This window comes from Apodemus sylvaticus, chromosome 5 (assembly GCF_947179515.1).
Source record: "Apodemus sylvaticus chromosome 5, mApoSyl1.1, whole genome shotgun sequence".
Lineage (NCBI taxonomy): Eukaryota > Metazoa > Chordata > Mammalia > Rodentia > Muridae > Apodemus > Apodemus sylvaticus.
Window position 1 is genome coordinate 11,232,295 of NC_067476.1, and position 25,306 is coordinate 11,257,600.

Below are 25,306 nucleotides of genomic sequence, written 5' to 3' on the forward strand. Positions count from 1 at the left end.
GGATGCCATCCAATGCTAAGCTAACGCGTAAAAAATGAATTTTGGCAAAAACAAGCCTGAATAGAGATCTGGGGAGATAGTTCAGTCGGTATGGGCTGGGCTTGCCACCTAAGCATGAGAATCCACCTAAAAATGCTTAATTGTAATCCCTGCCCTGGGGAGGCAGAGGCAGTAGAATCATAAGTTCAAAGCCATCCCCCTCTACATAGTGAGTCTGAAGACCTTGGGGAGGAGGGGAGACAGACTAGTGTGGGAAAAGTTGAGAAAAAGCGAACCACCACTTCCTCTGCTCCAGGCAGTATAGCGCATCCGAGGCTGCAAAGCGCTTACCCTTCTTCAGCCAGCGCGCTGCGAAACGAAACCGCTGAAGTATTCGCGAGGTCAAAAACGGAGAGCTCCGAGCACAGCTCGGAAACAGCTTGTGGAAACCCACTGTGCTTTATTAAAGAAGGGTAAGGCTAGGACAGTCAGTGTATCCAACGCTGAAGACAGTTGAGCTCGCCGCGCATGCGCACCGCTACCTCGCGCTCCTGCTGCGCATGCCCGCCGCTACCTCGCGCTCCCGCTGCGCACGCGCGCCGCAGTGTCTATAGGCCGCGCAGGCATAACTAGCTGAGCGTTGATCCGTGGATGCTGCAGAGTAATCGAGCGGCCTCGCCCCCAACGGCCGAACCTGCCTGGCGGTTCGCAGGCCTGGCTCCACATGGGGAGTCCCTCTGCGGGACTCGAAGAAATGCTCGTAGGTTTTGTAGTGCCAGATTTGAGAGCCCTGCTGGGGTCTGAGATCCGGCCTGGGGGCGGCGCAAAAGGGTTGGTGGATGTAATGATCCTAGCGGAGCAAGGCGGTTCCAGGGTGGCCTCCGATAAGAGCCGGGGTGGGCAGAACTGTAGAGAAAGAACGGGCTCGGGGCTCAAGCAACTCTAGGAGGAGAGGAATGCGTCCCCTCCAGGAGAGGACGGTAAAGTCCATCCAGGCCACTGGGCAATGACAGTGACCAGAGCTCCCCAGGATTTTGGTTTCCAACCACACTGGGAAGGGACTTGAGAGGCCACATCATTCATTAGCAGCCTTGTTCATAGCAAGGGCCCAGCAGGTGTTTACGGAATGACTTGTAGAAGTGAGTATCCAAGCTGGGCGGTGGTGGCGCACGCCTTTAATCCCAGCACTTGGGAAGCAGAGGCAGGAGGATTTCTGAGTTGGAGGCCAGCCTGGTCTACAGAGGGAGTTCCGGGACAGCCAGGGCTACACAGAGAAACCCTGTCTCGAAAAAAAAAAAAATTAAAATTAAAGAAGTGAGCATCCAGTTCTGAGATTCCTGAATTCACCCCTCAAATGTCTGTATGTGTACCCTGTGCTTGAACACAGCTGTAATTCTTCAACAGATAATGTTATAGAAGGAGCCCTAGCTCTATTAACCCAACCCACTCTGCTGTAATTCATCGCGGTGTCAGGTGCCTTTAGGATCCTGTAGCCCCGATTGGCTCTGCTGTCTGTTTACTTTTAATGGTAGTTCTTCCCCCTCTTTTCTAGGCTGGCCTCCCGAGCTTGCTTTTCTGCAAAATGTTAAGATTTTTGAAACGGCCTCTAGTGGTGACTGTTGACATCAATTTGAACTTGGTGGCTCTCACTGGCCTGGGACTACTTACCCGACTCTGGCAACTCTCCTACCCTCGGGCTGTGGTGTAAGTAGAGATGGGGAGGAGGGTAAATGATCCAAGAGGCATTGTAATTAGTGACGTGAATCTCCTTTCTATAGAGTGCAAAGGAGAGACGTGCTGGGCTTCTGGGCCTCATGGTAATGGATGTTTTACCAGTGTATTGCTCCGGTTCTCTAGAGTAACAATTGAAGAATAACGGTCTATGTGTATATGTGTATGTATATATTAAATATATATATAGCCGGGCGGTGGTGGCGCACGCCTGTAATCCCAGTACTCTGGGAGGCAGAGGCAGGCGGATTTCTGAGTTCGAGGCCAGCCTGGTCTACAGAGTGAGTTCCAGGACAGCCAGGACCGGACCACACAGAGAAACCCTGTCTCGAGAAAAAACCAAATCCAAAAAAAACCAAAAAAAAAAAAAAAATATATATATATATATATAATATGCATATGATTTATTGGAACGACTTACTGACTGCAGTCCAGCTGACCCAACAATGGCTGACTGTGAACGGGAAGTCCCGGGAGTCCAGTAGTCGCTTAGTCCACAAGGCTGGGTGTCTCATAGTCGCTCAGTCCACAAGGCTGGGTGTCTCAGCTGGTCTTCAGCAGACTCTGGATTCCCAAAGAAGTAGGCTCTAGTACCAGTGAAGTAATGGACTTGCTAGCAAGGTGAGAGCAAGCAGGCTCCAATGAAAACTTCCGACTTCTGTGTCTATATAGATTTTCAGCAGAAGGTGTGGCCCAAATTAAAGGTGTATCTTCCCACCTCAAGATCTGGATTAAACGCATGTGTCTTTCCACCCTTCCAGACTAGAAGTGGATTCACCCACCTTAACCAAGCAAAAAATCTCTCACAGATGTACACTCAACTCCTGGATTGTAGATCATTCCAGATGTAGTCAAGGTGACAACTAGAAATAGTCATCCCAAGCAGTGTGGGTGTAGAACACATTTGCCCCCCAGAACAAGCCCTGGCGTACATACATTTTAGGGCTTGCCCTGTAAGACTGTAGTAAGAAAGTTTTGGTCTGTCAGTTTCCAGCCTCACTTTTCCTTATCCAGTTGAAAGGTGGAGGTTTGATAAATTCATTAGTTATTGAGAGGGTATATATTAACTAACACAGGCATTCTCTTTTACTTTGTAATAGGTGTCAAATATATACATTGGTAGAATGATGACCTCAGCAGCCCCCTTAGGGTAGATTAATTTGAAGTAGATCCTAGACATATTTCACTTATGACTAATTAACTATATACTTCTGAAAGATGAGAATTATTTAAGAGTATATGTGTGTCTGTCCATCCATGTGCACATGCGCCTTCAGACTCAGAAGAGGATGTCAGATCCTCTGGAGGTGAAGATCCAAGTCTTTGAGATCTGTCTGAGTTCTGGAATCAGAACCCGGTCCTCTATAAAAGCAGCACATGACTTACATCTCTCCAGCTCCAAGATGAGGATTCTTTACAACAAAGAACACAGAACCATGGAAGCAATGTCACACCTAAGACCTGAGGGCTCTCGTTATCTGAAGAAGCTTCAGTGCTGCTCTTCCTCCCCTGTTTGCCACCCTTTCTATTAGCGCTTTAGTTCCACTCCAGTCTGCAGCTGTAGAAAGGTGCTAGTGGCCTGTGAGATTATGAGATGGGATTAGCCTCAAGGCTCATGGGCAGGGGCATGGCCTACACATACCTAAGTCAAAAGCTGTGGGGAGGGCTGGGGAAGTGGCTCAGTGGGTAAAGCACTTGCTTTACAAGTGTAAGGACCAGGGTTCAGATCCTAACAGGCCCTCACACACCATGTGGGCAGTGTGATCCAGCTGTCATCCCAGTGTGCGGCAGCCTCAGCCAGGGAGTCTGTGGAGCAAGCTAGTTAGCCAGGCTAGCCCACTGACAAGCTTCAGACTGAATGAGTGTCTCAGTAGATAAAATGGAGTGACCAAGGAAGTCAGTGGATGTCAACCTTGAGTCTCTACATACTTGTGTGTGCGCACGCACACATGAACATGCATACACGTAACTGCCTGTATGTATATCATATACACATGCAGGGGAGAAAAAACTAGAGAAAGCAATAGGCTGTACACAGGCATGTGTGCTCACTGGGCTTGGCGAATTTTCCACCATGCTCCTACAGTTTAAATAATGCTGTTCATGTCTTAGCATCTGGGGACAGAATACAGTTGGACAAAGGCTCTGACCCTGACTCTTCACACACCTGAAGTCAGCTGGGAACATGAGGTTTCATTGTCCTGCCTGTGTTTACAATCAAGATTTCTAGGGGGCTGGAGACAGCTCAGGACTGGCAGCTCTTACAGAGGACCTGGGTTCAGTTCCCAGCATCTACTTGGGGCTTAGAACTGCCACCAACTCTAGTTCCAGAGGATTTGATCTACTCTTCTGCCCTCAGTGGACACTGCACAGATATGATATACAGACATACAGGCAAAATACCCATACACAAAAAAAATACTTTTTGTTTTTTTTTTTTTGTTTTTTTTTTGTTGTTGTTGTTTTTTATTGAGAGGGGGTTTCTCTGTATAGCCCTGGCTGTCCTGGAACTCACTCTGTAGACCAGGCTGGCCTCGAACTCAGAAATCTGCCTACCTCTGCCACCCAAGTGCTAGGATTAAAGGCATGTGCCAATACCACCCAGCTGACATTTTTGAAAGCTTTAAGTTCAGTTTTCTAGTTGGATATAAAGGTGGGTTTTTTGTGTTTGTGTCTAGTTTCGATGAAGTATATTATGGGCAGTACATTTCCTTTTACATGAAGCGCATCTTCTTCCTGGATGACAGTGGACCACCATTTGGCCACATGCTGCTGGCCTTGGGAGGTAGGTAAGAGAACCAGTTGGGGCCTTTGAGGCCCTGGAATATAGTAAACTGATCAAATACAATTTCTCAAGGGTGCAAATCATGACTTGTTTCTCACCTTGTTTGGTCCATGTTCCAAATTTTTTGTTTTAGGTTGGTTAGGGGGATTCGATGGAAACTTTCTGTGGAACCGAATTGGAGCAGGTAAGGATTTTAACTCTCCTTATAAATCTACACATGAAAGAATAGATACATACATCACAAGACCTAACACTTAATCTTTTACTGATTTGAACCAGGATACAACTGGTTATTTGGGTACAAGTGAACATCTGGTTAAAGGGGCTGGAGAGATGGCTCAGCAGTTAAGAATACTGGCTGTTTTTCCAGAGGCCCAGGATTTGATTCCCAGCACACACATGATGGCACAATCATCTGTAACTCCAGTTCCAGGGCGTTTGCCGCTTTCTTTTGGCCAGGCATATACAGTCATCTATGCAGACAGAAAGCCCATGTATATAAATAAAACTTAAAAAGAAAGAAAAGTCACATTAAAGTTTTCAGTGCTTTGTGACAGTAATTATGTTATCTCTGGCTCGTTTATTCCTGTGTCCTGTGGTGTTGGGCAGCCATTGTCTCTTATACGTACAACTCTGTGGCTATGTTTTAGAGTTACTTGGGGTACATATGCTAAACCAGCATTAATTTCAGAATCCTTCATCATAGCTGTGTTTGGTAAGAGCTTGCCTTGACTGCAAAGCTGGTGTTTACTACCCAGAGAGGCTGAGGCAGGAGGATCATCTGAACACAGGAGTTTGACACCCTAGACAGGGTCTCACTATGAAGTTTTGGCTGGCTTGGAACTCACAATGTAAGCCAGGCTGGCCTTGAACTCAAGATCATCCTGCCTCTGCCTCACAAGTGCAGGGATTTAAGGTGTGCTTTACCATACCCAGTGGTCTCTTAAAAACCACCCACACAAATACCAAAGCTCATTTTAAAGACTTTACCCCAAGTTTACACCCTCAGTAGCTCACGTGCCTCTCAGTTTTATAAAGTTGCATTTGCAAGTCTGTGAGCTGCAGTGTCAGTAGCTCTCAGCTCTGCCCTGCGATTCCTTCCCAGAATACAGTAGCAATGTGCCTGTATGGTCCTTACGTCTGCTGCCAGCGCTTGCCGGGGCCCTGTCAGTTCCCATGGCCTACCAGATAGTGTTGGAGCTGCGCTTTTCCCACTGGACTGCCATGGGAGCGGCCCTGTTGATGCTCATTGGTAAGTCTTGTCGCTGGCTGCCCACCTGCCTATGCCAGAGTACAGGGAGCGAAAACCAAGCACTTTGTGGCGTTTCAACATGAGGCTTGGAGAGTAGTGCCTGGTGGTAGTGTGTGTGCTGCCCCAGTGTGCGTGCTGCCCTAGTGAACACATCTGCTTCATCCAGATTCCAGATGTGCCCCACTCTGGGTTGGTGGAGGATTAGTGGACTGTGAGGTCAGACACTTTTTGGAAGTGGAAGTGTGGCCATGGTGGCATTGTAAAGGTGGGGACTGCCAGATGGTGCTTGAGGGCACATCGACACCATGGCATACTTGCGCGCGTGTGCGCACGCACACACACATCAGCATAATGCATATGCATAAAATAAGTTGTTCCCTTAACAAGACAATAAGTAACTATGTGCCATTTACCTTATATTAGGGATTTTATGTAATCTATAATACCTTAAAATATGGAGCAGGATATGTGTAAGGTTTTGGGGTTTTTTTGAGACAGGGTTTCTCTGTGTAGCCCTGGCAGTCCTGGAACTCACTCTGTAGACCAGGCTGGCCTCAAACTCAGAAATCTGCCTGCCTCTGCCTCCCAAGTGCTGAGATTAAAGGCGTGCGCCACCACTGCCCAGCTGGAAGGTTTTATTCAAAGACCCGTCTTTGTACACACAGAGACTGGCATCCTCAGAGGATGCCCTCTGCAGTCTAAAGACACACATGGCTGTGTGCACCTCCTGTGACTGGTTCTGTATCACAGCAGCCTGGGCTGCTCAGTGCTGACAGTGGTTTGTCTGTGACAGAGAATGCCCTGATCACGCAGTCCCGGCTCATGCTGTTGGAGTCCATACTGATATTTTTTAACCTGCTGGCTGTGTTGTCCTATCTGAAGTTCTTCAACGCCCAGATGCGCAGGTATGGAAAGCGAGACACACTAAGGAGACAAACGGTTCTAGACTGTTTCCTTCATTTGTCAGTCAGGTCTGACTGGGGAGCCCTAGCTGACAGCCATGCCAGCAGAGTGCTGGGGTTTCCCGTGTACCTGCACCTAGCTCTGGGTAGCTTTAACTATCCTTTATCTTGACGAGTTGCTCACAGAACACCTTTTGCTTACTTAATCCTTGAGGTTGGCCCTTACCCCATGGTTTTGTAAACATATCCTTTTAACTTTAACCCACAGGAAATTTGTTTCCCTGACAAAAAGTAAAGTTCTTCTGATACCCAAACAGGGAGGCGGGCTTCTTTTTATTGTGGCTGGTACCCAGTAGGACTGGCCCACGTAGAGACTGCTCAGACAAGCTGGCGTGCCCCACCTATGGGATGAGTCCTGTGACTGCTTCCTTGTTCTTCTGTTCTGTCCTGTTTTGTCCAGCCCTTTCTCAGTGCACTGGTGGCTGTGGCTACTGCTGACCGGGGTCTCTTGTTCCTGTGCAGTTGGGTGAGTTAGAGCCCCTGACTTGGATAGTTCCCGCTGTCTGTGGGCTCGTCTGTCTTGTGACCTTCTTTCACTGTCTTTCTCAGGATCAAATACATGGGGATGTTCACTTACCTGCTCGTGCTCAGCGTTGCCGCTGTCCATGCCTGGGGCCTGATCGGAGACCAGGCCTTGTCCAATGTAGGTGGTCGTGTCAGGGCCTTGGGGTCTTCGGTATTTGGGGATGGGGTTGTCAAGCTGTCCTAGGGAGAGGTTGGCTTAAAGAAGTGGCTCCTCACCGGGGCACTAGTGGCGCATGCCTGTAATCCCAGCATTCTGGGAGGCAGAGGCAGGTGGATTTCTGAATTCGAGGCCAACCTGGTCTACAGAGTGAGTTCCAGGACAGCCAGGGCTACACAGAGAAACCCTGTCTCGAAAAAACCAAATCCAAAAAAACAAAAAAACAAAAAAAAAAAAAAAAAGTGGATCCTCAGGGCTGGAGAGGTCATGAGTTCAATTCCCAGCAACCACACGGAGGCTCACAACCATCTGTAATGGGATCCGAAGCCCTCTTCTCGTGTGGCTGAAGAACTGACAGTGAACTCACATACATAACATAAATAATAAAATTAAAAATTAAAACAAGAGGCTCCTCCAGGCTCGGGAGCATGTGGGAGTGGGAAGACTCACCTGTGAGCCTCCAGCGACTTCTCCATGGGAGACAGGGCTTCTCAGTGGCTTTGCCCAAGCCTCCATGCAGTACCTGGGAATGGCCACGCTGCTCTGCAGAGGGAAACGCCTATCCTCTTACCCCGGCAGATGCGCGTGCTCGGGCACTTGCTCGCCAGGACCGTGGCCCTGCTGATCATCCCCGTCTTCCTGTACTTACTCTTCTTCTATGTCCACCTGACGCTGCTCTACCGCTCTGGGCCCCATGACCAGATCATGTCCAGCGCCTTCCAGGCCAGCCTGGAGGTAAGGCACGTGACACGGAACAAAGGTAGTCACAGGCTCCGCATTTATTTCTGTCTGTCAGCTCTGTAGCCCTATGGAGGACGAGGTGGGGCAGGGCCCGGTAGGGCTCCATACCGAGGCTTTGTCTTAAATAACCAAATGAGTAGATAACAGGTAGATAAATAGATAAATACAGTGTCAGGTGAGTGCCAAGTTTCATTTTCAGGTTTGTTTGTTTTTCAAGGAACAGTTTCTCAGTGTAGCCCTGGCTATCCTGAAACTCAAGCTATAGATCAGGCTGGCCATGAACTCAGAGATCTGCCTGCCTCTACCTCCTCAGTTTGGGATTAAAATCATGAGCTGCTGCCATCAACCAGCCCATGTTGGTATTTTTAAGGAACTGTGAAATATCGATTGTGTGGGAGTAAGAGAAGCTGCTCTCGTAGCCTGACTTGCAGTTACACACCTCATGAGACAGCCTCAAGCCTCGTGACATTACACGAGCTCGCACAGGCATATGCAGCTGAGCATCCTAACATGGAAGGCTGCAGCCAACAAGTTGAGCTCTTCAGAACTTTTGAGTGCTTGCAGGGCCCTCACGACAGCTTCAGATTAGAGTGGTTTGCACTTTGGACTTTCAGATTGTGGGTGGACCCCCAAATTCCCCCAAATTGGAACATTTGTGGTTCAACATTTCAAATAAAAGAGTACTGACCCACAAAATGTAGCAGGTGTGGTGGTGAGGGGTGTGGCCTTGAGTGGCCTGCTCCTGCATGCTGGCTCTGCTGATGGTCACATCTGCACGATGCTGTACCCTGGTCGCATCTCCTCATCTCATAGACAGTCCTTTGCCTCTCTCACAGCACAGATAGTCATATAAGGATTGTGTGGTGGGAAGGTGACCTGAATGCCTGACCAGGAGCGCACACCCACTTATGATTGTAGTTCAGTAGGACCCAAGTCGATGAGAGTTACTTACAACTAATTATCTGATCGCCTCTGCTCCCACCCCGACTCTCAGTAGGATTGTTGGCCTTGGTCCTATGAGACAGCTCCATGGGAAAGACAGCGGCCACTAAGCCTGACTCCTCTTTCTCTATTTGGATCTGTGGGGTAGGATGGTTGGTCTCTTGAGCTTATCTAAGACCTTTCCTCTTTGTCTTAGGGAGGGCTAGCCCGCATCACCCAAGGCCAGCCCCTGGAGGTGGCCTTTGGTTCCCAGGTCACTCTGAAGAGCGTCTCTGGCAAACCCTTGCCCTGCTGGCTTCATTCACACAAGAACACCTATCCCATGATGTAAGGAAAGTGACCATTTTAATTTGCAATCACAAATGTTTTGCTTTCTCCCAGTTTGCTAAGAGCTGTCATTTCCCGTGAGCAAGTTTAAAGACAAAGGCAGCAGGGCTCAGGCCCAGGCCTTCCGTGTCCAGTGTAAAACCCCAGGAAGGCCAGCCACGCCTCCTGCAGTGCCTCGAGCAACTCTGCCTGTTTTTAACATGTTCTCTAGCCCCTGCATTGTTGAGTAAAATGTCCTACTGGGTGCTCTCTGCACTGGAGGCCACTGGAGGGCAGCCCACTTCAGGTGTCTTCTTTGTTGGCATCTCACGCAGATATGAGAATGGCCGTGGCAGCTCCCACCAGCAGCAGGTGACCTGTTACCCCTTCAAAGACATCAATAACTGGTGGATCATCAAGGACCCTGGGCGGTGAGTGTGGTCTCATCAGAGCTCACTGTCCATCGGGACTGACAGGTCATTCTGCTGAGTCCTAGGCCTTCTTTTCATGAGTGCTTCCTGGCCAGAGACCTCTTTCCCCGGAGCTGGAGGATCTGCTGCGAGCTATTAATTTGAGGCCAGGGCCGGGGCCAGCTCCTCAGTGACCTGCCTTAGTTTCTGTTAGGAATTGTGACAGGAATTGTGTCTGCTCCCCTCAAGAGGACCTAGTGTGGAGGCTTCCCTGTGCTCATCCTGTGTGCAGCCCTAAGGAGTCTGCCTGTCAATAAGTTCTTTTTTTTTAAAGAGTTACTTTTTTTTTTTTTTGGTTTTTTGTTTGTTTGTTTGTTTGTTTGTTTGTTTTTGGAGACAGGGTTTCTCTGTGTAGCCCTGGCTATCCTGGAACTCACTCTGTAGACCAGGCTGGCCTCGAACTCTGAAATCCACCTGCCTCTGCCTCCCAAGTGCTGGGATTACAGGCGTACGCCACCATCGCCCAGCCTGATTTACTTATTTTCATGTGTGTGAGTACACTGTTGCCGTCTTCAGTCACATCAGAAGAGGGCATCGGATCCCATTACAGATGGTTGTGAGCCACCACGTGGTTGCTGGGAAGTGAACTCAGGACCTCTGGCAGAGTGAGTGGTCAGTGCTCTTAACCTCTGAGCCATCTTTCCAGCCTTGGTTACGGTTTTTTGTTTTTTGGGTTTTTTTGTTTTGTTTTTTGATTTTTTTTCGAGACAGGGTTTCTCTGTGTAGTCCTGGCTGTTCTGGAACTCAGAAATCCGCCTGCCTCTGCCTCTCAAGTGCACCACCATGCCCAGCCCTGATTTCATTTTTTTTATCTTTCTTTTTCCTGTTTTGTTTTTATAGCCAAGCCTTGCCTCAAACTCTCTGTCCTCTTGCCTGAACCTTCCAAGCACTGGAATTGCAGGTGTGCCCCACCTCACCCAGATAGGCCCTTTATTTTTATTTATTTTTTATTTTTTTGACATATGAAAAAGAGTATGGTGTCAACATGAAGATATGGGGGTGCAGTTAGTGTAGTTTTCATAGACAAGTATGACAGTGGCAGATGGCGTCATTCTTAGCAGTTAAGAGAGTGACTTTAGGTTGAGAATCGTTAAATGAAACACAATTGCTGTGATACAATAGAAAACCACTCTGGGGATGCTCACTCCCAAGTGTCTGCTGGGAGACCTCAGAGTCTCAGCATCCAGAGAGCTTATGTAAGGGGGCTGAGCGTCTCCCTGACAGCACTGTCTTCCTAGACACCAGCTGGTGATAAACAACCCTCCCAGGCCTGTAAGGCATGGAGACATTGTACAGCTCGTTCACGGCATGACCACCCGCCTCCTTAACACGTGAGTGCCCCCAGTGCTGGTTCTGTCAGGGTCTCCTTCACTCCGTCATCTTAACCTCCACCTCCACCTCACTCCCAAAGCCGCATCGGGCCCTTGAGAAAGAATCACAGTGGGCTTCATGGCTTCTTTGCCCACAGCCCTCTCTCTAGTGACTCCCTCAGCTCTCTGGAGGCTCCTAGTGACCCTGACTAATGTCACTCCATCACTTGGCCTCCCTGGTAGACCTGAAGTAAGCAGCACAGCACCTCAGGGCTGCCCCACTCACTTGGCTGCTGGGATATCCTGAGGTCACCTTAGCAGAAACCCTGCCTAGGAACTGTCCATCCGATGGTTCTTATTCTGACACTGTCTCTGGCAGTCCGTCATCCCCTGCTCGCCACTGCGCCTCCTCAGGGACCAGGTGCATCCTGAGATGAAGTGAGTCCTGCCTGAGCAGCCTGGAGTGACGGGCTGCTTGTGTTGACCCACACAGTGTAGGCCGCCTGCTCTCCCAGTGTGAGCTGCTGCTCCCGGGGGCAGCAATACTAGACTGCTTTTCTGAGTTCCACGGGCCAGTGTTATGCTGGGCCAGTTCTTAGACTCAAACTTCCAGGCCCTGTGACAGACATTGTTTTCTCAGAGATTGCTCACCTGTCCAAAAAGTGAGTGAGTGACACCATCCAATTGTTGGACACCAATTCTGGATACACACAATTAAGACACTCCCTCACAGACACACCAAGAGGGTTGGATCTGGGCAGTCCCTCAGTCGAGTCTTTGTTCTCAGAGACTCTAGGCTGACCTTTAAAGCCTCCCTTGGAGTGGCCCCCACACCAGCTCTGTGGCCTCTGTGGAGCTGCCTTTGCAGCCAGCTCCCGGCCTGAGCTGGCAGGACAGGCTTTGTTTCAAAGGCACCGTTTCCCCTTGTGACACTCAGGAACAGCTCTGCTCTGCTCTTCCAGGCACGATGTCGCAGCCCCACTGAGCCCCCATTCTCAAGAAGTCTCCTGCTACATTGACTATAACATCTCCATGCCTGCCCAGAACCTCTGGAAACTGGTGAGCTCCGTGCTGGGCTGGGTGCAGCGGGGCTCATGGCTGACCGTGGGGACGCCTGCTTTCTACCTCAGCACCTTAGATAATGGGTTCAAATGTAAACTTCGATAAGAAACTTCCATTGACAAAGCAAGTCTGAGCCAGGCCTTGGTGGCGCATGCCTCCAAGAAGGCAGAGGCGGATGGATTTCTGAGTTTGAGGACAGCCAGGGCTATACAGAGAAACCCTGTCTCGAAAAAAAAACAAATCCAAAAAACCAAAAAAAAAAAAAAAAAAAAAAAAAAAAAAAGCTGAGTAAGACAGCCTCCCACCTCAGACTAGGCTGCCTTCTGCCACTCCTGTGCCCCAGGGTAAGCCTCCCATAGCTAATTGGAGCACAAGCAGTTTCCTGGTGAGGGGCTTAGCCCCCAGAGGGCAGTTTCACTGCTGCAGTACCCTTCTGGTGACAGTTACATGCTCTCCTTGCTGACTCTAGTCTCTGGAACAGAGGACTACTAAACAGCTGCAGGCCTGGGGTCATTTTCAAGGAGAGGTCATACTGGCCTAGCTTCTGATTGGCTGCAGCAGCCCTTACTCAGTTTCCCTCCAATTTTGGACCTCCCTACTGACCAAGCCAGCTCACTCAGTCAGTATGCTCCAGGGCCCGAGTGAGGATTAAAAAGAAAAAAGAGGCCAGCCTGGTCTACAGAGTGAGTTCCAGGACAGCCAGGGCTACACAGAGAAACCCAGTCTCAAAAAAAACCAAATCAAAAAAACCAAAAAAAAAAAAAAAAAAAAAAAAAAAAAAAAGACAACACTGTATCATAACCCCAGCCAGCTCTGAGGCTGAGGCAGGTTTATTTTTAACCAATCTGCTTTAATTACATGCAAGTAATAAGGTCAGTTCTAGGTTAAGGAACAAGCAAGATGGGGGCTGGAGAGTTGGCTCAGTGGTTAAGAGCACTGGCTGCTCTTCCAGAGGTCCTAAGTTCAAATCCCAGCAACCACATGGTGGCTCACAACCATCTGTAATGGGATCCAATGCCCTCTTCTGGTGTGTCTGAAGACAGCTACAGTGTACTCACATACATGAAATAAATCTTTTTAAAAAAAAATGGAAGCCGGGCAGTGGTGGCGCACGCCTGTAGTCCCAGCACTTGGGAGGCAGGCGGATTTCTGAGTTCAAGGCCAGCCTGGTCTACAGAGTGAGTTCCAGGATAGCCAGGGCTACACAGAGAAACCCTGTCTCGAAAAACAAAAACAAAAACAAAAAAAATGGAACAAACAAGACAATAAACACAAATAGTCAAGGAATAAGCAAGACAATAAACAAAGTCTTATAACAAACTCTGTCTCTAAGGGCTTATCTGGATGACCAAGATATCTGAGCCTACTTCCCTATCCTAGCCCAAAGTCAAATTCTTGCCTGGAGCCCATTTCTTTGTTCTAGGCCTTAGTCAATTCTGGCCTGAGCCTATTTCCTTGTTCTGGCCCAAAGTCAAATTCCTGCCAAGCTGCCCAGAAGCTCTCCACCCCCTACCTAGGTAGCATCATGCCAGTGTGCTGGGGTGCCCGTGCTGGCTCCCTCAGCACAGGTCTATCTGTGTGGACTGCTTTCTTTGGCATGTCTGACCCATCTTTACCTGCACACACCATGACCATTTCCATTCTGCCGCCTAGTCTCTCCTGAGTGGGCCTGACTGATGAAAGGCCTGCACCCCTTCTCTTGGGAAGCTGTCTCCAGAGGAATGGCACTGGGTCTCACTGACCTCCCTGCCAGCTTGCTACTAATGGCTCCGTTGCTGATTCCTGCCCCTGCCCCCTTCCTGGCAGCCCTTTGAGTACCACTTACTGCCCGTCAGATAGTGCTTCCAGAAAGGGGAGCAGGCCTCAGGAGTGGCTGCCTGGCCCAGGTTGTCTTGTCTAGGAAACATCCTGTTTTGGCTAGAGTCCTGTGTCCTCTTGTGACTGAATGGGTGGCTTTTGAGTCCCTGTGGGAAGTGCCTTTCCTGCAGCCTCAGAAAGGGGCAGTACCCTGTGGCTAACCGCAGCTCTGAGTTGTGAGGGCGTATGGGGTAATGAAGTGTCTGTAGCACCAAGGCCAAGGGCTAGCATCTTGTGTTTCCTTTGCTTGAGGACTTATCAGCTTAGCCCGGATAAAATAGATTTTATAGCTGTGTGACTACTCGTCACTCACCTTAGGCAAAAGGCCGAGAAGCCATGGGTGTCTGATCTTTAGGTTGCTTTTTAACACATACAATCTGCAGGGGGATGTGTAACTGACTAGACATATTTAGGCTTATACTGGTTTGTGGTACTGGGGATGGAACCCAGGGGACTCACAAATGCTAGGCAAGCGCTCCACTGTCAGCTGCCCAGGCTGACAGGTCCTGTTTCTGTAGGACATTGTAAACAGAGAGTCCAACCGGGATACCTGGAAGACCATCCTGTCAGAAGTGCGCTTTGTGCACGTGAACACGTCCGCCATCTTGAAGGTAAAGGGGAGCTCCCCGTAATGCTGGTCAAGCCCGGCCTCACCCAGGCCTGTGCTCATATAGCTGCCAAGTGATGAGAGTTTCCCTGTGTTTTATAGCGTATGCCGGGGGAGAGAGTCCGAGGGAGAGCTGGGGCCGGGATCTGCTGACACATCACGGGGCCAGCGGGCTCTGGCGCGCTCACTGTCTTTCTTGGTTTACCAGCTGAGCGGGGTGCCCCTCCCTGACTGGGGCTTTCGGCAGTTGGAGGTGGTTGGCGAGAAGTTGTCACTCGGCTACCATGAGAGCATGGTGTGGAATGTGGAGGAGCACCGGTACGGCAGGAGTGAGTCAGGGGCGCTCCGGGCCACGGGGTCTGCTTGTGCCACTCAAGGAAACTCCAAGGCAACACTCGGTTTGGGGGACCCAGTTTCCTCCGGTCTCTCTGGCTGAGTCCTTTTCTCTGATCCATGAGACATGGGCGTTTGTGCTGAGGGCCTGTGGAGGAGGCTGTGACAACAGCAGGTCCTCACCCCAGAGGACACTAATCCTGCCTTGGCAGAGGAGTCAGGGGTGTGGGAGCCAGTGGGGTGATGCGCTTTGGTGAGGTGTCCTCCGGGCTGATGGGAAAGGCTGGTGGCAGCTTCCGTCCTCAGCTCTCCAGCCTCTCTGAGGGTGTCCTGTCCTTGTCCACTGTCAGGCCATGAGCAGAAGGAGAGAGAGCTGGAGCTGCACTCACCCACTCAGCTGGACATCAGCAGGAACCTCAGCTTCATGGCCAGGTTCTCGGAATTACAGGTGACGAGTGACGGGAGGCATGTCCATCTGACTGTCCTTGCTCGGTGGGAGCTGATTTCTGCCCATGAAGGCATGGTGTGCTGCAAACTCTGAAGTTCAAAGTCCTTGAACCTGGAACTTGAGACTCTGCAGCAGAATGAGTGTCTCTCCTGCCTCCAGGCCCTATGGACCTGTACCTAGTAGGTCAGGGCCAAGGAGGTGCTTACCTGTGTGACAATGCAAAAACGTCAGGGTTGTCTTTAGGCCTCCCATCAGGTCAGAATGGGCCACACTCAACCAGCAGAGCCCTAGGTAAGTCAGGCAGACACTCAAGTCCACGGCACAATTCCTGTCACAGTCTGCAGGGCAGATGATGGAATTCGTGCAGTCAGACAACAGCCCACCCAGGTCAGCGTGCAAGGCCCCACCTGCAGCATTTGCTGATGGAGCTTGGGCTGGGCGGTTGATATACAAGGGACAGCAGTTTAGTGATACCATGGCACTGTGGCTGCTAGAGGCAGTGGTCGTCTTTGCGGCCTGAGCGTGCTTATTTCTGTGGCAGTGGAAGATGCTGACGCTGAAGAATGAGGACTTGGAACACCAGTACAGCTCCACCCCGCTGGAGTGGCTCACGCTGGACACCAACATCGCCTACTGGCTACATCCCAGGACCAGTGTAAGTGAGCACGTGCGCGTGCATCGGACACTGGGCAGTCGAAGACCAAAGGGCAAGGCCTCCCTCTCCTGCTGCCGGCAGAGGGAAGCCCACTGCTGCCCCATTCCTGTCAGACCATTGTACATTTTCCCTGGACCACCCAGGCACTGAGCTGGCGCTTTGAGTCTGCTGCCTCCAGCCACAGCAGGCTGGAAGCCGTGCTGGGTACCTGCTCACTAAGTCCACACTAAGGCCTCTCCAGCATGCAGACCCAGCAGAACTGAGCAAGGCCCAGGGCTGCCCCACAGCTGTGTGTAAGAACATGCATTCTCTTTCTGGGTATGACCTTCCTGTGGACAGCTTTGTTGTTAGAAGAGGAATTCCGAGCCAGGCCTGGCACGCATTTGCGACCTCAGCTCAGTAGGTGGACAGGGGTGGTAAATCTGAGGCCGGGCTGAGCTGCTTAGGAGTTTCAAATGAACGGGCTGTGAGCATATCTGAGTGGCAGAGTGTACACAGAACTCTGGGTCCGTGCCCCGTGCCCCAGATCTCCATGACTCCTAACTTTTAGTTTTGACAAACAGGATGGAGAACATTAGTTCTTGTCTGGAAGAGTGGCCCTGGGAGCAAGTTCATGGAGACTTGCTATTGGGCTCTCGAGGTCCAGATGCGCTGGTGTGCTTTAGGGCGCTGCCACAGTACATTTGTTTTCCCCAGTGGCCATTGCCCCCTGCTTGGAGTGAGGGGCAGGTCGCCAGCCCTGACTGCCTGTGATTGTAGGCTCAGATCCACCTGCTTGGAAACATTGTGATCTGGACTTCAGCCAGCCTCGCCACCGTGGTCTACACCCTTCTCTTCTTATGGTACCTGCTGCGCCGGCGAAGGAGCATCTGTGACCTCCCTGAGGGTTAGTGTCTGTTCCCTGGATGGGAGCACAGTGCATAGACGACAACCAACTTTGCTAGGACCCAAGGCCCTGGAACCCCTGTTTTTACAGGGAGGGGCCCTGAAAACCTGTGGCAGTTAAGATCTACATCCCATTGAGACTTTAGCAAAGAGCAGGGCAGGGGACAGAGCCTTAGGTCCAGGGTGCCTACATGCACCGAAACACTGGGGTAGCTGTGGCAGCGCAGCCAGCAAGAGGCTTAAGGGAGTGATTGTGAGCAGCTGACAGAAAGCACTTGGAAAGAAAGGCCCAGCAGCAGCCCCCAAAGGCTTCCGGGAGCAGTCTGGCACCTTCCTTCGCCTGTAATCTCTGTTCATCTCAGAAACACTGAGAAACACTGTCCCTTCTTTCTGGGCTGAGTACAATGTATCTTTGTAGATGCCTGAGGTCTGCCAGCAGAAAACAACCTGGCCTTAGAGCAGTTCATTAGTTAGGGCTGGGCCCGACCTTACCCCAAGCCCTGAGCCTTACAGAAAGGGTTGTCAAGGCCCAGGAGGAATCACCAGTGTCATTCATTGATCGGCCCACTTAGTCCTGGGGAGTGGGTGATGTGGGTGACTTCGGAATGTGTTCACTCAGTGCTGCTCTGAGCTGTACCCTCCCACAGATGCCTGGTCCCACTGGGTGCTGGCTGGAGCCCTGTGTACTGGCGGTTGGGCACTCAACTACCTGCCCTTCTTCCTGATGGAGAGGATGCTCTTCCTCTACCACTACTTGCCGGCACTCACCTTCCAGATCCTGCTGCTCCCGATCGTCCTACAGCATGCCAGCGAGCATCTGTGCAGGTGCAGGCCCAATGGCTGTAGGGCTCCAGAGCCAGGGAGAGCTTAGTACAGCAGAGGCTCACTGCCCGGACTTGTGGGATGTGGCAGATAGAAAGCTTTTGGTTAGCGCAGAGGACCTTGATATGGAGGGTGGGGGACACAGCTCTGGCATTGAGGGTAGTCATGACAAAGCCAGAAGCAGTGACGAGGGTTGAGTGTAAGGGTTGAGTGTGAGTGAGCATGTAAGGGTGGGGCACACAAGCAGGGAGAAGAGGTAAGGCCACAGATGTCAGCAGGTAGATAGTAGATTCCTGGGAGACGGCCTGGCAGAGATGCTGAGGGGCATAAGCCAGGGGCCCTGACCTCACTGTGCCCTGCTGCCCACAGGTCCCAGCTGCAGAGGAATGTCTTCAGTGCCCTGGTTGTAGCGTGGTATTCATCTGCGTGCCATGTGTCCAACATGTTACGCCCGCTAACCTATGGGGACACGCCACTCTCCCCAGGCGAGCTCCGGGCCCTTCGCTGGAAGGACAGCTGGGACATTCTGATCCGAAAGTACTAGACAACAAGCCCACGGAAGACAACAAACTCGCAGAACAAAACCTCCAAGATGCGTTTATCTCCCACAGCAGGGAGGGCTACCATGGTCCAGGAGGAACTCCAGGAATTAATCCCAATTTCTCCTCAAGAGCCCTGTCCACTGATTCCTCGTTTGAAGTGATTTATTTCTCTTCACACAGAAAAGAATGTGCCCAGCCACAGCATAACCCATGAGGCCAAACTCCAACCCAGCCAGAGTTTGAGCTGCCAGCATAGGAACCACCAAGGCAGGAGGAGCACCCAGCCAGGGAAGGAGTGGAGTGGAACCGGGAATGGGCAGGAGCCTCGCCCAAGCTGTGGGCCTACCCAGGGGTCCCAGCCCTGTCCTTCCTGAGGCCTGCAGTGCACAGCTGCCCTTTGTAAAGCCTGCTCAGAAAGCTGTCAGCCATCCCCTCCGAATCCTCAGTGATCTGATTCTAAAATCTCCTGAGAGACTGCACTATGGCCACCTAACTCCCACGGCCTGGATGTCGTCCATGCATTTCCTTGCCTTTAATGTAAATAAAAAGGGACAAATTGTTAATTTTTTGTTATTTATTGATTTTTCCCTCCAAAGAAGGGTTTCAGTTCAACAAATCCAGCACAGCACTAACAGAAACCAGCCCCTGAGCCCAACACAGCTCAGCTGCTGTCCTGAGAACCACAGTTGTATTTAACACGAAGTGACAAGTCCCGTGCCATGGCTTGTGGCAACAGCAAAGGACACTTTTCCAAAAACAGCCGTCCCATGGGAGGGAAGACAAACTTGAGAACACAGAAGGGAGCATTTGTGAAGCCAGGAGTGTGAGTTCAGTGTGCAGGAGACCAGCTGGCTTTAGGCAGCCACAGTCACCACCTCTGCACTCCGGGGCTCCCTGGCTGGAGGAGCGAGCCTGCCCTGGCACGCTAGCCATGAACTCTACCCACATGACTTGTACACAGACAGCCCCTTGGTTCAAGGCTTCCTGCAGAATTGTGAAACACTTTTAGCCACAAGAGACCTGATGGCACAATCCCATCTACCCAAGACCCAGGCCCCCAACAGTCACGTGGGCAGTCCTTAGGGTTCCTGCCTCAGGCTCCTTAAACTGGAGCACAGCCTAGTGGTAGGTTGTAAAACGAGGTTCAGAGGTCACACACAGCCTGCCACAAAATAAACAAGGGTATCTAACACCTCTGCAAACTTCTGCAACATGGACGGCGGGCACATCATCCCGGGAATCACTTCCCTTGGGCTCACTGTCAACACCAGCCCAGCCAGTGCCAGGGCTGTTCCTCTATGCCCCCATGTGTCCTGCATCCCTCAGGAAGCGGACACCATGGGTTTGCTTACTATGCTGTTTGGGACAGTGACCCAGAGACCTTTGGCTGCCTCCAATGAGAAGCAGAGGACACCAGAATGCTGTCTGCCCTCCCATGCAAGGAAGGCTTTGGTCCTGATGCCACCTTAGATCCCACGAGAGGAATCCCTGACTGTGCTTTTAGGAGTCAGTGGTTGTCCCCAGGCCCTTAATCATGGGTCTGTGGGGAACCTACAGATGCTGGTCCTCAATGGGGTCTGCTGCTAGACTCCAGGTGCGAGCGCTTGCCAGTGGCCAACACCCCAGGGTGATCTCCCGGCTCGGGGAAGGTCCTCTTGTGGTTGCGCCCATTGGGCCCTCCTCGGTGCCGCTTGCACAGGTCCCCATTGAGGATGTCCTGGATGTGTTGTACGATCAGGTTGATGGCCACTGCAATGAGGCATGAGGAAGGCTCAGAGGCTCGCTCCCACCACCCCTGCAGCCTCCCTTCCCTCCCCTACCCTGCAAAACACTCAAGGTGCAAGAAAGCCACTAGCCCTCATAGCAGTCCTGATCTGCCGGCCTGATGCCTCAGCAGACAGAAGGTGCCAACTGGACAGGCGCAGCAGGACGTCCTGGCTTGGGCTGCTCTGAGGTGCACGTTGACTGAGCCTGACAGAGACACATCTCAGCAGCATGACAGGCCCTGCCCAGCAGCTCTGTGTTTAGAAAGTACACATGAACCCACGTCCCAGATAAACAAGCGACAGGCCCCACGCACACAGACTTGGGCGGCCTCCATAACCCAGCAGGAGACAGCACTCTCTGCCATCTGGGTTGGGTGTGGGGCTGGGGTTTTCTTACCCATATTGTCAACCCCTCGAGGGATGATCACATCAGCGTACTTCTTAGTCTGAAAGACACAGAAGGCTCTCCTAAGGCTGAGTCCTCCGGGGTCATTTTAAGGTACTCAGGGACAGGGGACGAAAGGCTGGATGACGGTGGCACTGGCAGGTTGGGACAGCCTCGGACAGGTGAGAGATGGGGTCTGAACAGTGAGGGGGAAGATGAGGCCAGACTGAACCTGTGTGTCGCTGCTGCACTGCACTGTACTTGCCTGATTAACAGCTTAATTGCTGCCCAGGGTAGGTGGCACCACCCACAGGGACACTGGCCTCTGAAATTGGGACTAAAGTTGCAAATGTCCTACAGGAGTAAGTGTGACAAGGCAAGAGCTGTGCCACGCATGGGCCTGTTAGCGGGTTCTGCACTGCATGGAGACATGCATGCTACCTGGCGCCTGGACTGAATTGTTCTACGCCAGTGACACGCCAGCACACACAACTGAGGAGAGAGAGCAGAGAGAAGGACGCTGCTGAGGGAACCTGGCAAACCGGACAGAGCCAGAGGTGAGGACACACTGTGGACCCAGGAGGGGTCCTGATGGTTTGGGTCAAGGAGGCCTGTCCCCTGTGGCAGACAAGTTGCTGAAGGTAGTAGAGACCCTTTCCAGAAAGGCCAGAGCAGTCCTGGGCTGGTCTCCACTGTGGCAGTATCAGGTGGGGTGAAGAGGGACTGAAACCCACTCCCCTTCCCACCAGCTTGGGAGGGGCTGGGTAATGCAGGATGGGAAGCGCTGGGGGGGGGGGGGGTCAGTGGTACCACAAGGATCAGGGATGCGGGAGGCAGGTGCCTCTGCTCAGGGCACGCTGAGATGCAAGGCTGGGGTTTTGCTGCCTTTCACCACCAAAGGCCCACAAGGAAGACACTGCAACAGTCTGTACTTCACACATTACACTTTGCAGAAACTTCAGAGAGCATAAGTATTACAGAAAAAAAATAGTTTAGCCAGGTGTGGTAGCACACTTTGGGGGTGGAGAGCAGTTGGAAACGGGGTTTTCTTATGTAACAGCCCTGGCTGTCCTGGAACTCAGAGATCCTCCTGCCTCTGCCTCCTGAGTGCTGGATAGATGCGTGTGCCGCCACTGTCTGGCAATGGTGTGCAGTTTAGTCCCAGCTCTTTCAGTGGCAGCACATGGACTTATGTGTCCTGTTTTTCTAGATCCCAGAGGAGTGAACAGACTTGGAACAGCCCATGACAGCACACTGGGGTCTAGCCTGAGACACACAGGCAAACACTGCAGACAGAGAGAGATGGACAGAGCTGACACCCAGTTTTGGTTTGGAATGCATAAAGGCAATACCGGCAGGCAGAATTCCTCGAAAGCTGGCTTCACGAAGGCGGTGTACTGAGTCAGGATCTGCTCTAGTTCCCTTCCCCGCTGCACATCCCGGAGAACTGCAGTAACAGGAATAAGGCTTATTCCTTATTTCCACAACCCCCCCCCCCCCAGAAAACCCCAACCCCAGCCAGGGATCCAGAGGCCCTTACCTCTTCGAGACAGCCTGACATCAGAATCTGTGTCCACAAAGAGGCGCAGGTGGAACATGTCCCGGATCTCCTGAGTGTAGAATACCAAGATGCCCTCGAACAGAACCACGTCAGCGGGGTAGACCACAGTGGTCTCTGGTAACCTGCCAGGGAGAAGCCAGGCTAGGCCCTGCTTGATGGTTCACATCAGTAACAAGGGGCCTGACTAGAGGACAGGCCACGGAAACGGACTGGGATGGGACCTGCCACGGGGCTGGGTGTGGAACTACCTGCTTACCTTGAGTGGGTCACAAAATCGTAGGTGGGGACCTCGACAGTTCTGCCTTCAACAATGTTTTTCAGGGTCTTGTGCATCAGATCATTATCAAAAGCATCTACAAAGACAGGAGGAGGTCGGGCTACCCAGCTGCTCTGCTGCAGCAGACAGGGGAAGACCACCTCTGCCCAAGGGCAGCACAACTGGGAGGGAGCCAGGGGTACTGAGGACCCCACAGCACACCCCAGGATGAAAGATAAAGTTGTCCCACCAGAGACTGGAACAAAGGCTTTCTGATTGGCTGACACTGGGGGAAAGAGATGACTTGAGCCTCTGCTCCTCTGGATCTGGGAAAACAAAGGTAAGAGTCCCGTTCTCCGACCTTCACCCGTCCCTAGGAAAGCTTAAACCTTCAGGAACACAGGAACCTTCCAGACCAGGAAGCCCCAAGGCCTGAGCCCCAGATTAACCTCTGTTTTTACAACTGGCCTCCCTCAAGACTGACTACCCACAGACAATTTGAGGAACCCAAAGGTCAGGCAGGCAGTAAGATGCACAAAGAACCCCTCAGCAAAAAGGTTTCAACACATCCAGAAGTAATCCTCAAGGCTCCTCCTTCCTAAGTGGCTCTAGCCAAAATCTTGAGTCACTCCAGGCCCACGGAATTCAGCAAATCCTAACCTAATGTGGGCCCACAACCGAGGGAAATGAGGGTTACGTTTCATGGAGCCCCATTACTGCTGCACTCAATCCCCACCTTGGCAGCTGGTGTCTAACACTGGGCAGCCTCAGTCTGACACTTTGTATCCTGCATACACGTTCCTGGCCCGACGGCCTCCCGTGGCAGCCTGCATCCCACAAACATCTGCAGCCCTGATCTAGCAGTTCACATCCATACATATCTCTGTAGCGCCCACATGCCAGCAGTTAATCCTCTACCCCGACCTCTGCAAGCAGACATTCTCCATGTACCTGGGTGGTCAAAATTGTACTGTCCCTTCAGAGCCTTGGCCTTCTGCTCGGCCGTCAGAACCTTGTAGAAGCAGTCCTGGCTCAGGATGACCAACTTGCGCTGCCGCCGGTCCACTTCGTTCTGTCCCAGCAGCTCCATGATCTTCTCACACACTGTTGACTGGGGACAGAAACAGTGCCCAAAGTGGCCTTGTGCAGTGACCCGCCAGCCCCTTGGGGGCCGCACCTTGGCTACTAGCAACAGGTGCCGCGGTTGGGCCGGAGGCAATGGCGCCCCAACCTGCGGCCTGGCAGTCCCTCCGCGAGGCCCGGGCGCAGGGCGCTCACCTTGCCGCTAGCAGTGCCGCCGCTCACGCCGATGAGGAACGGCCGCGGCTGGGGTCGATCGGCCTCGGGCGCGGCGCTGTCGGCGCCGCCGCCTCCCGCCGAAGCCATCTCCGGAGCGGCAGACATACACCCACCGTCTCTGCCCGCTCCCGCCGGGACGTAGGGGCGGACGCTAGGCACATCGCTTCCGGGGCCATGAGCGCATGCGCGCAGGAGGCGCGGCACTCGAGGCTGCGTCCCTGATGAGCCCCTGTGAGTCCGGAAGGACCCGGTTACCTGGAGGCGGGGCCTGGATGGGGCTCCACCTCCCGCCGAACCGCACACCCAAGTACTGGACTAGACCAAGGTCTCCAGCCCACGCACCGGTGAACAGCCCCCCTTTCCCTAGCACAGCCGAGATCCTGCCACCCACAGGGTTGGGACCGTCCCTGCTTAGGCTCATCCTCATCGGTGCCTCTTGTCACAGGTGTCCACCTCTGTATCTGTCTGGCAGTCTCAAGCCAGCTCCTCTCAAGATGAGAACAAGTCATCCTGAGACACTTAGGAAGACCTCCCGCTCCCTGGTGCAGTACTTAAGTAGCCCAAGAATCTGTTAAAATCTCTTTGATTTTTAGACAGAATCTTACCACATAGCCCTGGCTGTCTGGTTGGTACTCTGAAGCCCAAGCTGGCCCCAAACATGTGGCAATTCTCCTGCCTCAACCTTCTGAGGGTGGGGGTTACAAGCATGCACCACCATGCCTGGCTTCTTAAAAAAATGAAATATTTATAGTGATTTTATTGATGTGTACGTGTGCGTGTGCGTGTGTGTGCGTGCGTGCGTGTGTGTGTGTGTGTGTGTGTGTGTGTGTGTGTGTGTGTGTGTGTGACAGGTCTGTGCATAGGACTGAAGTGCCTAGGAAAGGTCAGATCTCCACAGAGCCGGAGTTACAGACGGTCGTGAGCTGCCCATTTTAAAAGCTGGGAACTGAACTCTTGTCCTATGAAAGAGCAGTACTTTTTTTTTTTCAAATTATATGTTTGGCTGTTTTATGTGCATGTGTTTTTGTACCACATGCTTGGAGTTCCCACAGGGACCAGAAGAGGGAGGAGGTTCCCTCTGGGACTGCACTTTCTAACAGTTAAAAGCTACCGGTGGGTACTGGTGATTGAAACTGGGCTTCTGGGAGAGCAGTCCCTCCAACTCCAACAATTTGGCTTTTAAATTCGTTGTTGTCGTCATTGTTTTGCTTCCTTTGTGACAAATGTTTCTGAGTAGCCCTAGCTAGTCTAAAACTTGCAGTAAGAGACCTCCTGCTTCTGCCCTCCTGAGTACTAGGGATAAAGGCATGCATCATCCGGCCTGGTCTTAAATTCTTCCTGTGAGCACTGATTGCTCCTGGAGTTCATTCTGTGCTTAAGGTGCTGAGAGAAGGGGTAATGCGCTTAACTGGAAACCGCGGACTCTCCATCCAGTCTTGCGGCTGGTCCTCTAGCTCAAATACTTTTATGTCAGCACGGACATGAAGCACTTGGCTGGGGCCTTAAGAAAACCACGGAGAGGCCAGAGCTCCTGAAAGACCCAGCCTCAGCCAGCCAGGCCTGTTCCAATTTGTACCAGACTGTTCTATCAAAGCCTCTAGATGACCATGCAACCATTCACCCCAGGTCAGAGTGGGAACTGGCCTAGTGCCGGAAGCTGATCATCCC

General features: G+C 51.9%; 2 protein-coding genes across 4 annotated transcripts; one reads left to right on the forward strand and one right to left on the reverse strand.

Moving 5' to 3' along the window:
• Window positions 1–600: 600 nt before the first annotated feature.
• On the forward strand, window positions 601–18,934 carry Pomt1 (protein O-mannosyltransferase 1). Of its 3 annotated transcripts, none has more exons than XM_052182156.1 (20): window positions 601–739; window positions 1,532–1,683; window positions 4,389–4,495; window positions 4,629–4,679; window positions 5,601–5,747; window positions 6,541–6,652; window positions 7,110–7,175; window positions 7,259–7,352; window positions 7,971–8,126; window positions 9,271–9,401; window positions 9,716–9,811; window positions 11,089–11,181; window positions 12,123–12,219; window positions 14,598–14,690; window positions 14,895–15,015; window positions 15,370–15,467; window positions 16,009–16,122; window positions 16,882–17,008; window positions 17,655–17,832; window positions 18,199–18,934. In XM_052182156.1, the coding sequence occupies exons 1-20, from the start codon at window positions 704–706 to the stop codon at window positions 18,371–18,373; spliced, it is 2,244 nt and encodes a 747-aa protein (XP_052038116.1). In that variant the 5' UTR covers window positions 601–703; the 3' UTR covers window positions 18,374–18,934. The 3 variants fall into 3 exon arrangements, with proteins under 3 accessions (XP_052038116.1, XP_052038118.1, XP_052038117.1); XM_052182158.1 differs by having other exon boundaries at window positions 734–810; XM_052182157.1 differs by lacking the exon at window positions 601–739 and adding an exon at window positions 893–1,118.
• On the reverse strand, window positions 18,928–23,809 carry Uck1 (uridine-cytidine kinase 1). The gene is made up of 7 exons (XM_052182159.1): window positions 23,618–23,809; window positions 23,291–23,450; window positions 22,340–22,436; window positions 22,063–22,205; window positions 21,875–21,969; window positions 20,535–20,583; window positions 18,928–20,120 (listed from the first exon to the last, which is right to left on the reverse strand). Exons 1-7 carry the CDS (start codon window positions 23,741–23,743, stop codon window positions 19,939–19,941), a joined length of 852 nt encoding a protein of 283 aa, XP_052038119.1. The 5' UTR covers window positions 23,744–23,809; the 3' UTR covers window positions 18,928–19,938.
• Window positions 23,810–25,306: the final 1,497 nt, after the last annotated feature.

Excerpts from the sequence above, each read along its gene's own strand:
- Uck1 (XM_052182159.1), bottom strand. The coding sequence starts at position 23,743 with ATGTCTGCCGCTCCGGAGATGGCTTCGGCGGGAGGCGGCGGCGCCGAC. Across the intron at positions 21,970-22,062 it reads TGTCAGGCTGTCTCGAAGAG|TTCTCCGGGATGTGCAGCGG; the intron begins GTAAGGGCCTCT and ends CTGTTACTGCAG. Across the intron at positions 20,584-21,874 it reads TCGAGGAATTCTGCCTGCCG|ACTAAGAAGTACGCTGATGT; the intron begins GTATTGCCTTTA and ends TGTGTCTTTCAG.
- Pomt1 (XM_052182156.1), top strand. The coding sequence starts at position 704 with ATGGGGAGTCCCTCTGCGGGACTCGAAGAAATGCTC. Across the intron at positions 9,402-9,715 it reads AAGAACACCTATCCCATGAT|ATATGAGAATGGCCGTGGCA; the intron begins GTAAGGAAAGTG and ends CATCTCACGCAG. Across the intron at positions 11,182-12,122 it reads ACCACCCGCCTCCTTAACAC|GCACGATGTCGCAGCCCCAC; the intron begins GTGAGTGCCCCC and ends CTGCTCTTCCAG.